Source organism: Lipotes vexillifer, unplaced genomic scaffold (assembly GCF_000442215.2).
Source record: "Lipotes vexillifer unplaced genomic scaffold, Lipotes_vexillifer_v1.1 scaffold75, whole genome shotgun sequence".
NCBI classification, from domain to species: Eukaryota; Metazoa; Chordata; class Mammalia; order Artiodactyla; family Lipotidae; genus Lipotes; species Lipotes vexillifer.
The window spans coordinates 745734-757115 of NW_006771517.1; the positions used below are offsets into that span (position 1 = coordinate 745734).

At 42.4% G+C, this 11382-nt stretch overlaps 1 protein-coding gene across 1 annotated transcript in view; it reads left to right on the forward strand.

Annotated features, from left to right (window-relative positions):
• The first annotated feature begins 3295 nt into the window (after window positions 1-3295).
• CDK5RAP1 (CDK5RAP1 mitochondrial tRNA methylthiotransferase) overlaps window positions 3296-11382 on the forward strand; it is a 41749-nt gene continuing 33662 nt past the window's right edge. The window contains 6 exon segments of the mRNA XM_007472329.1: window positions 3296-3354; window positions 3357-3471; window positions 6168-6271; window positions 6766-6800; window positions 7828-7928; window positions 9853-10063. Coding sequence (XP_007472391.1) covers window positions 3310-3354; window positions 3357-3471; window positions 6168-6271; window positions 6766-6800; window positions 7828-7928; window positions 9853-10063 — 611 coding nt within the window. The 5' untranslated portion in view covers window positions 3296-3309.

The following is an 11382-nucleotide window of genomic DNA, read 5'->3' on the forward strand; positions in this document are numbered from 1 at the left end:
TCGAGGAGATAGCTGGCATTCTTTCTTCGACATCCGGTGTGTATTTTACATTTAGAACACATTCAACTCGCACTCGCCACATTTCAAGCGCTCAGTTGCCACCTGCCGGTTAGCGGTTACCGCTTGGTTCAGCTCACCAGTGGAAGGTTTTCAAAGCCAGGAGCTTGGACCCACCCGGACAGTAGAGAAGACGCACTTCCGCCGGACGGAGCGCCCCGGACGGAAATTGCGGCGGAACGGAAGTTGCGCGTGTGCGTGCGCAGCCGCAGACAGCTGAGCCAGGAGCTTGCCTAGTGAGAGGAGCTTCCGCTGCTGGACGCCAGGCTTTCGGGCAGCGGTAGGTGAATGGAGCGCAGGCGGAGGTCGCTTGCGCCCTCGGCCGAGCCCCACGTCTGGGACTGGAGGGGCGGTGGTGCCCCGGGAATGCGCGGTGTTCAAGGGGAGGTTGGCGCGGTGGTTACAGCGCGGACCCTGGAGTTAGACTGTCGGGGTTCTCACTCCAGCCCCGCTTCCTACTCGTTTGTGACCTTGGACAAGTCAGCCCTCTGTCCTCCGAGCCTTAGCTTTGTCACCTGTGAAGTGAGGATGATAGTAGAACCTGCCTCACAGTTGCTGTGAGGATTAAATACGGTAATCCATGAAAAGCGCTTAGCACCACTCCTGACACATTGTAATCACCAATGAAGTGGGATGCTTTATTGTTTATGTTGAGATGAGGCTATTGTCTCATCGTTATTGTCGACTACTAATTAACGTGGGCCCCCACCGAGGCCCCCTACATTGTGCTATGCAAGCATTTTGTTCGTATTGTCACATTTGATCCTCACAACAGACATGGAGATAGGTGCTGTAATAGGTACTGTTATTCCCATTTTACACCTGAGGAAATGGAAGCTCCCAGAACTTAAGACGCTTCCGCGTGCCCAAAGTTACCTGGCGAGGCAGCAGTTGGGTCAGACTCTGTCTCTCGCGTCTTAACCACAATGCTCTATACCCACCATCAAAGGAGGTGTGGGCTGCAATTGTGCAGTTACTGAAGACTTACTGTATGCCAGGTTAGGTTTTAACATCTTTAATTCTCACAGCACCTCTGAGAGGTGGGTATTATTTTTATCCTTATTTTACAGATGTGAAATTGGTGGCTCAGAGGTAGGAATTTGACTTTCCCGAGGTCACACAACAAGTGAGGGGCAGAAACGGGTGACTTTAAAGTTCACACTAAAAGTCTGCTGTTCTCTGTCACTTGAAAGTAGGTTGGCGTTGCTCCTGCCTAAAGTGCTGGTAGCATGTACAGCAGGTGATCGGGTTGGAGAAGTAACAGGTCACATCTGCTCATTTTACATGTGTAGCACCTGCCATGTTACTAGAATGGGAGATACTAAGAATATAGAAATGAATGAGATTTGTTCCCTGCTTTCAGAGACCTCCGGCTTACAAGGATAAGCAGTAATTAACAGAAAAGTGTGATGAGTCTTGTGATAGTTATAAGGAGGCTTTGGGAACCTAGGGGAGGACCCCTAGACTTTGGCGGTGGTGGCCAGGAAAGGCTTCCAGGAGGAAGCAGAGACCTAAAAGTAGTGTAGGAGTTGGCCACGTCAGTTGAGCGAAGATACACCAGCCAGAGAAAACAGCATGTGTAAAAGCCTAGAAGCCAGTGAAGATCAGTACAAAGATGTCTTGTATGGCTGTAGTGAGGTAGTCAGGCTGGAGATGTGGGGTCCATTAAGAATATGTGGTGGAAAGTAAGTCTCCACCTTTTGTACTTTGAGTCACCTAGGTTCCTTCCTGGGAGGCACCCACTGTTTCTTATGCATTCTAGAGATATTGTGTGCATTTACAAATATGTACCTGAATATTCATGTCTTCTTTCCTACACAGATTTGTGGATGGCCCGCTATATCTAGTATAGCACTTTGCTTCTTTGCTTTTTTGTCATGTATAGATTCAACCTCACTTTCTAACGGTTGGATCTTGTTCCATTGTAAGGATGTACTGTGACTTATTTAACTAGTCCCCTATGGGTGACATTTAGATCTTTCCTGTTTCTTTGCTATTAGAAACACTGCTGCATCAAATATCCTTATGCATAAGTTATTTTGCACATGAGTCTATCTGTAGGATAAATACCTAGGAAGGGAACTGCTTGGTCAAAGGGTTTTTGTGTGTGTGTGTTTTTTTAAATTAATTTTTATTGGAGTATAGTTGACTTACAGTATTGTGTTAGTTTCTACTGTATAGCAAAGTGAATCAGTTATACATATACATATATTCACTCTTTTTTAGATTCTTTTCCCATGTAGGTCATTACAGAGTACTGAGTAGAGTTCCCTGTGCTATACAGTAGGTTCTTATTAGTTATCTAGGGTTTGTGTGTTTGTAATTTTGATGGAAGGTGGCAAATTGCTCTCTGTAAAGGTTGTGCCATTTTCCATCTCTCTCCCCCAGCCATATGTGAGAGAGTCTGGGTGGGACGTTTGAAGGGCAGTAATCTGAGATACTTGGAGGTCGAAAGTAGTCACCGATCAGGCATATGGTGCCCCCATGTTAGATACTTTCCTTTTGAAGAAACGCAAAAGAAGATGCCCTCAGTAAATGGTTTTCACAGTGTGGGGAGGCGGTGTAGCAAGGTGGCTAGGGACACAGGCTTTGTTGTAATAGAGACCTTTATTTGAATCCTGACTCTGCTGCTTACTGGCTGTGGGAGCTTAGGTAAGTCCCTCAGCTTTTCTGTCTATTTCCTCCTCTCTGAATGGGGATAATAATAGTGTCTGTTGCCTATGTTACTCAGGATGCTATGAAGGTTTAAAGAGCTGATACACTTAAAGCCCTTGGAACTGTTCCTGGCACAAGGTGCTACTTTGTTATTTTGTCAGGGCTTCTCATTTCATCTCTACCACCCCTTTGTTTTGAAAACAGACTACCTGGATTTGTGTCTCATCTCTGGCACTTCTTTGTGTGATATTTGGCAAGTTGCCTCAGTTTTTTCACCTGTAAAATATTATTAAGGGGACAGTATTATTAAGAGTACCTTCTTGGGTTTTTGTAAGGATTAAATGTATTAATACACTTGGAAGTGCTTAGAGCAGTGCCCTGTATATAGTGTTCAATAAATGTTGGTGATGTCTGTCATTCTCTTGCAGTCTTTGGGCTGTTTTAGTGCCATGCATCCTTTACAGTGTGTCCTCCAAGCGCAGAGATGTCTGAGGTGGGGGCCCTTGACATCTGTGTCCTGGCTGCTGCTTAGGACCTGCAGGGCACACAGTGGTGTCCGCAGCTCTGCAGGTCCCAGTCCAGAGAGGCGGCAGGAGGATGGAGTTTGGAAGGATTTCAGCTCCAGGCTGGCCACTGGACCGACTTTTCAGCATTTTTTAAGAAGTGCTTCAGTTCCTCAAGAGAAACCATCTACTCCAGATGTGGAGGACCCACCCCCATATCTCACAGTGGAAAATCTTTTAGGAAGGCAGAGAAAAGGTTGGTTTTACTTTACTTCTCTTTGGACTTCCTGCTTTACTCCTTTCCAGTATCCGTAGTCTGATTCTTTCTTTCTTTCTTTCTTTGGCTACGTTGGGTCTTCATTTCTGCACGCGGGCTTTCTGGGCTACTCTTGACTGCGGGGTGCGGGCTTCTGATTGCAGCGGCTTCTCTTTGTTGCAGAGCATGGGCTCTAGGCATGCGGACTTCAGTAGTTGCAGCACACGGGCTTCAGTAGTTGTGGTACGTGGGCTCAGTAGTTGCAGCGTGAGGGCTCCAGGGCACGCAGGCTTCAGTAGTTGTGACGCATGGGCTTAGTTGCTCCGTGGCATGTGGGATCTTCCTGGACCAGAGCTCAAACCCATGTCCCCTGGGTTGGCAGGCAGATTCTTAACCACGGCGCCACCAGGGACGTCCAATAGTCTGATTCTTAACAGGTCTTTTATTACAGACCTGGCTTTGGAGGGTTAACAGAGTGGGAAGGCTGCTAAGTTATGGAATCGTCAGACTCTACCAAGTAACAATAATATAAAGGAACTTATAGTTTTGGTACACACAACTTGTGGGTAGAAGTCCTGGGTAGTCCTCTTTTTGGTTACCTTTGGAAACCCTTATGATCTCTATTCTGATTTTTAGATCATCCTAAGTTATAAGGTAGGTTTCATAATTGGTGCTGTAGAAAATCATTATGCTTAGGCAGAGGTTTTCTGAGAAACATAATGCACTCACTTAAAATGCCTTAAAAAAATGTTTGAGGGCTTCCCTGGTGGCACAGTGGTTAAGCACCCGCCTGCCAATGCAAGGGACACGGGTTTGAGCCCTGGCCTGGGAAGATCCCACATGCCGTGGAGCAACTAAGCCCATGCGCCACTACTACTGAGCCTGCGCTCTAGAGCCCACGAGCCACAACTACTGAGCCTGCATGCCACAGCTACTGAAGCCCGCGTGCCTAGAGCCCGTGCTCCACAACAAGAGAAGCCACGACAATGAGAAGCCCGCACACCACAACGAAGAGTAGCCCCCGCTCACCGCAGCTAGAGGAAGCCCGCACACAACAATGAAGACCCAATACAGCCAAAAAAAAAAAAAAAAAAAAAATTTACATTAAGAGACAACCAGACCTCTCCCCTTTTGCACTGTTTCAAAAAAAAATTTCTCTTTATAATTCTTAATGATTTGGTTGCAGTCATATGGTGCAAATTATTTGTAATGTGCTATTTTCATTTAATATTCTTCCAAATACTAGTCTTAATAATTAAATTTAAAAACATTGGTGCAAAATATCACATGCTGTACCATGATGTTTTCCAGTTGTTGGGACATTAGGTTGTTTCAAAAATTTTTATATTATAAATAACACTATAAAAAGTGCCTCATATATATGTATACAGATACATGCATATATAGATAGCTTCTTTAAAAATTTTATTCTGGAATAAATTTCTAGGAGTTGAATTGGTAAATCAAGGAGTCTGTATACCTTGTGACTTCTGCTCAGTATTTTGTAGTCCTTTAAAATTTGTTGTTCCCTTCAGTGTCTCCCTGACATAAGTTTGGTGTTTTCTTTTTTTATACAAGGGAAGTAAGCCAAGGAAGGTTTAAAAAAAAATCCTGATTGTTTCTTTTTTTAAAAAATTACTGATCTTTTTTATTGGTTTTCATGTGATTATCCTTCAACTTTTAACTCCATTTAGAACTTATTTGGGTTTGTAGATTAAAGTGCGTCGGTGGGCACAGGGGTTGAAATAGGAATTTAGTTTGAAGGGTCTTGCTACGGTGTGAAATTGAGGTTCTTATAACTTTGTGCAAATGTGTTTTATGTCATGTTAGCCATGCTTGCTTTCACTTAAGACGTTTGAAGTTACTGTAGGAAGTTGCCTTATTTTTATTTTGTGGCTTTATGTACCCTCTGGCCACTGCTGCTCCCTCCAGAGTCCGGAGAACCTCATTTTGAGAAGGAGGAGTGTAACATGGATTTTTTAAAAATAAATTTATTTGTTTTATTTATTTATTATTTTTGGCTGCGTTGGGTCTTCATTGCTATGCATGGGCTTCTCATTACAGTGGCTCCTCTTGTTGCGGAGCATGGGCTCTAGGCACACGGGCTTCAGTAGTTGTGGTTCGCAAGCTCTAGAGCATAGGCTCAGTAGTTGTGGCTCGTGGGCTCTAGAGCACAGGCTCAGTAGTTGTGGCTCGTGGGCTCTAGAGCACAGGCTCAGTAGTTGTGGCTCATGGGCTTAGTTGCTCTGCAGCATGTAGGATCTTCCCAGACCAGGGCTCAAACCCGTGTCCCCTGCATTGGCAGGCGGATTCTTAACCACTGCGCCACCAGGGAAGCCCTAACATGGATTTAAATTTATTTCCCCCCAGGTTGATAATTATTGTCAACTAGTTCTCCCTTTTCTAATTGTTTTTATAACCATATTTCCTGATTCTCAGGTGCATGTTTTCTCCATTTTTAAATGATACGGCTTGTAATTGGTGTGTGTATATAATGTAGTATTTCTTTTGTTTTGAAAGGCTGTCATTAATTTGGGGGTACACCTGGCAATTAATGATGCCTTAGAATTGAGGCAACAGGGGACTTAGCGGCTAACCAGTTGCCTCAGGTGTTTCTGGGGCATTTGGGGAGGAGCCCTTTTGAGACATGTGGTCCCTTTTCATCTGCCTACAGTGGAATTGCCCTCTCATTGCAGTCTACCTTGAGACCTATGGCTGCCAGATGAATGTGAATGACACAGAGATAGCCTGGTCCATCTTACAGAAGAGTGGCTACCTCCGGACCAGTAACCTTCAGGAGGTACACACATTTCCTGCCTCCCCTTGTTTCCTGGGTGAGATTCTGCATGTGTGCCAGTTCTTGGGTGGAGTTTCATGAGCAGGCTGTGGCCTAGTGAGAGTGAGTTCCCTTGAGGAAAGTGTAGTGTGGGACCGAGATGTACTTTTGTTGCAGTTATTTTTGAAACTTTTAAGGTAGTGCTCACCTTCAGGCAAGGAACTAGGTTAAAAATGGGCCGTGAGGAGGAGGGGAATGGGGAGTTAGTGTTTAATGGGTACAGGTTTTAGTTGGGGAAGTTGAAATAGTTGTGGAGGTTGATGGTGGTCATAGCTTCACAGCAGTGTGAATGCACATAATGCTACTGAACTGTACACTTAAAAATGGTTAAAATGGTAAATTTTATGTTATGTGTGTTTCACCACAATCTGAAAAAAAAAAAAGGGCTGTGGGCAGTGATTCTAAAAGGTTAATTTCAAAGATCATAATTTTCTTTTTTTTCCTTGCTCTCCACTCAGGCTGATGTGGTCCTCCTTGTCACATGTTCTATCAGGTGGGAATTTGTTCTTTACCTAGAGAGTGAATATATGTTATATAATAATGCCAGAGCCAACGGTGCCAGGCTGGCCCTACCTATGGAGATGAGCCAGTGGATTTGCAGTTTTACACCAGTGGAGATAGTAATGGTAGAATGTCAGATCTTGTACTGAGCACTATACGTGCACTAACTAATTCTCACAACAACCCTATGAGGTAGGTGCTGTTATCAAACTCATTTTATTGATGAGGAAACTGAGAGTGTGCTGAGTTGCCCAACTTTTCCTTGGGTTTTTCTTGCAGCCAATGGCACATGTTTATGATGTACCTCACATCATAAGGGCTAGGTACCGTCAGTGGTCAGGGACAGAGTTCTTCTGAACAGAGATGGGTGGCATCCATCAGAAGTGAACATACCCTGTTTATTACTTTGTTTCTGTGTACAAGGCATGTTGATGTTATGTTTCCTCAGCTGGCTATACTATCAATTAATTAATCCAACAGTTTTGTTCTGAGGGTCTTTGCTGCAAGACATTGGACTAGGTTCTTGGAGAGATTCCGAAATGAACCCTTCCTCCATGGAGCCTGACTTTAAGGAGTCTGGTCTGATATGGGAACTAAGACACATACACAAATAGCTCTAACATCTGGCAGAAAGCACTAGGTAAAAAAATCAAACAGTAAAAAGAAATTGCTGAGTACAGGGAATAGAATAGTTAAAGTGACAGGAGAATAAACTCTCCAACAGAGGAGAGTTGGGGAGGGCTTTGTGGAGTAGATTGTTTTTGATTTTGGCTTAAAGGCCTGTCAGGATTTGGAGATGTGCAGGGAGGGCATCATTCTAGGAATAGTTTTGGCCACACTGCATGGCTTTCAGGATCTTAGTTCCCCAACCAGGGATTGAACCTGTGTCTTTGCAGTGAAAGCGTGGAGTCCTAACCATTGTACTGCCAGGGAACTCCCATTCTTCCCATTGTCTTGCTCTTTTAGATTGCTTTGTAGTTTATTTTCAGGTTCAGGTCTACCTTTTTTGACCTCTGCAGGGAGAAGGCTGAACAGACCATCTGGAATCGTTTACATCAGCTCAAATCCTTGAAGTCAAAACGGCTCCGCTCCCGAGTGCCTCTGAGGATTGGGATTCTAGGTATCTGGTAATTTGCAGATTTTGTGAGTTTTGTGAGACTTGGGCTCCATGTAGCTTTATATGCTAGGATTTCCCTTAGAGGCTGGATTCCCAGTGGTGAAGAAATCTTATACAATCTTATACATGCCGTTCAACTCTTATACTTAATGTCAGAGGCTGTAGGATTAAATGAGATAAAGCTCATAAGAGGGCTTTTCTTAGTGCCTTAAAGTAATAGGTACTGTACTCAAAGTGATCTGTCCTTACTAGTCTGATGGGGCTCATTGTGGCACAGAGTAGTGGATAGGAGAGAGTTTGGAGTCTGAAGGGGCAGCTTGAATTTACCACGTAGGCACCTTTTATCTTGACTCCTGAAGCATGCCCAAGTGAAGATCTAATTATTCACTGACGAGTATAATAGCCACTAGTCACATGTGGTCATTTAAATTTAATTACACTTAAATAATATTAAAAATTCACTTCTTCAGTCTCACTAGCCACATATTGACTGCTCAGTAGCCACACTTGACTAGTGCTACCAGTTTGAACAGTGTAGATACAGCACATTACCATTGTCTTAGAAAGTTCTATTGGACAGCTCTGGTATAGATAGCTGGGAGGAATATTTCAAAAATAAATACTCTGTACCCTCATGGTCCCAGAATTTAGTCAATGTACTTAACCTTAAAATAGACTGTGTCCATTGTGGAGTAGTTAAATTAATTCTTCTTGATGATGGGTTGAAACACAGGTTGGAGCATATCCTTTATTACACAGATTAATGTACTAAGTGATGCAGGAGGATGGAAAGATTAGCTAGAATGTTTTGTTCCATTCCAGTTCCTTCATTATAGAAGCCCCTGGGTATATATCTGTTAGGAATGTCAGAAATCCCCCAAATAGTTTTTTTCTTTTAATTGTGGTAAAGTATATGTAACATAAAGTTTACCATTTGGACCCCTTTTAGATGTACAGTTCAGTGGTATTAAGTACATTCACATTGTTGTGCAGCCATCACCTCCGTCCATTTCAGGAACTTTTTCATCTTCCCAAACTGAAACTCCACACCAATTAAGTAATGACTCCCCATTCCTCCCTCACTTCAGTCCCTGGCAACCACCATTCTACTCTCTGCCTCTGTGAATTTTACTGCTCTGGGTACTTCATATAAATGGAATCATACAACATTTTGGTGACTGGCTTTTTTCACTTAGCGTAATACCCTCAAGGTTCATCCAGGCTGTAGCTTGTGTCACAATTTCCTTCCTTTTTAAGGCTGAATAATATTCCATTGTATGTATATATCACATCTGTTTATGGACGCTCGGATTGCTTCCACTTTTTGGCTATTGTGAATGATGCTGCTATACACGGTTGTACAGCCAAGAATAGTTCTTAAACCAGTGTTTTTAAAGGTTTTTTTTTTTTTTTTAATAAAATGGGTTTTTAAATTGTATAGTTTTACTAATAGTGGTATTCTTGATTATGGAAGATACCAGCGTAGATGGATAACTCATTTCTTATAGGTTTTAATAAGTATTATGGGCAACAAGAGGGATAAAGTGTGTACGTGCAGATGTATATAAATAAGTTTTATTTTAATAAATAAGTTCCTTACCCAAGATAGTTTTTATTTGTAGCACCAAGTAATTTTTAATTGAAAAAAGAGGTGGTTCATGTCTAGAAAGGTTTTTGGATGGTGGTTTCATTTTTTCCAGGCATTTAATTGAATTGCTATAGAGCTCTTTTCTTGTGGTTTTCTCATATAGGAATATGCAGGTTCCAGAGGTATAGAAGTGTTGGGCAAATTTGAGGGATGATGCTAAACTCTTAGAGAAGTTTCTGTGACCTGGTCTCTGATCCAGCTGGAGAGAATGTGTACTAAAAGGAAGTGAGACGAGATGAATTTGGGAACAGGTCTTAGCTTATTTCTTTTCCCTCCCAGGCTGCATGGCTGAGAGATTGAAGGAGGAGATCCTCAAAAGAGAGAAAACGGTGGATATTTTGGCTGGTCCAGATGCCTATAGGGACCTTCCTCGGCTGCTTGCTGTTGCCGAGTCAGGCCAGCAAGCTGCCAATGTTCTGCTCTCTCTGGATGAGACCTATGCTGATGTCTTGCCAGTCCAGATGAGCCCCAGTGCCACTTCTGCTTTTGTGTGAGTCACTGATCAAGAGATGGGGAGTCAGCTTCTCCTTTCTTACTTTTAAAATAACATGCTAATTTTATTACATTAAAAAAATTAATGCACATAGTACAAAAAACTGAAGACAAAAGATGGTATAGTAAGACTCCCTCACACCTGTCATCCTCAGTCTCCTAGGCTACCTCTCAGAGGCAGCCATGTTAGGAGTTTCTTATATAATCCTTTCAGAGGTATTCTTTGCACATGGATTCATGTATATAATATGGAATCTTTCCTACCCTCCCTTCTATACTCTTATTATTTTTTTCACTTAAAACATCTAGGGCTTTCAGGATCTTTTTTTCCCCTTCTCTGATCTTTTAAGTTAAAAAAAGAAGATCTGATGACAAAATAGTTCATGTTTGTTGAAGAATATGTGGAAAGATAGAAAAACATAAAGAAGAGAGTAAGAATTACCTATACTCCTACCAGCTAATGATAAACACTATTATCAGTTTGGTGTGTATCACTCTGTTCTTTCTTCTGTGTTTGTATGTGTATGCTCTGTGTATATTTATTTATAAAAATTGGCTCTTGGTGTACTTGGTTTTATAACCTTTTCATATTTGAAATAATGTACATTTGTTATGTCATGAAATTTTCTCTAACAGATTGGCAAATAGGCTTATAGCCTATTTTTGTAAATAAAGTTATTGTAATACAGCCATACCCATTTGTTTATATATGATCTGTGGCTGCTTTTGCCACTACAATATCAGAATTGAGTAGTTGTGAGGAGGATGAGTCTCTACTATATAGTCTGCAAAACCTCAAATATTTACCACCTGGTTTTTTACGGAAAAAGTTTGCCAACCTCTCATTTTAATGGCTGTCCAATACTCTGTTGTTAGAATGCTTTATAAAAATTAATAGCTGGGCTTCCCTGGTGGCACAGTGGTTGGGAGTCCGCCTGCCGATGCAGGGGACACTGGTTCGTGCCCCGGTCCGGGAAGATCCCACATGCCGCGGAGCGGCTGGGCCCGTGAGCCATGGCCACTGAGCCTGCGCGTCCGGAGCCTGTGCTCCACAACGGGAGAAAAAAAAAAAAAAATTAATAGCTAACATTTATTTAACAGTCCTTCAGTGAACATCTTTACTATACATCTATCCATCATTATTTCCTTAAGATAAATTTAGGCTTTCATATACGTGATGCAATGAAAGAGGGTGATGTAACTTAGATACTTAGCATTTCGATCAGGAATGAGTGAGAGATGCAGAACCTTGTGTTTTAAATCCAAGGTCTCCATTCCTAATACACTCTATTTTTTTTTTTTTTTTTTTTTTTGGGG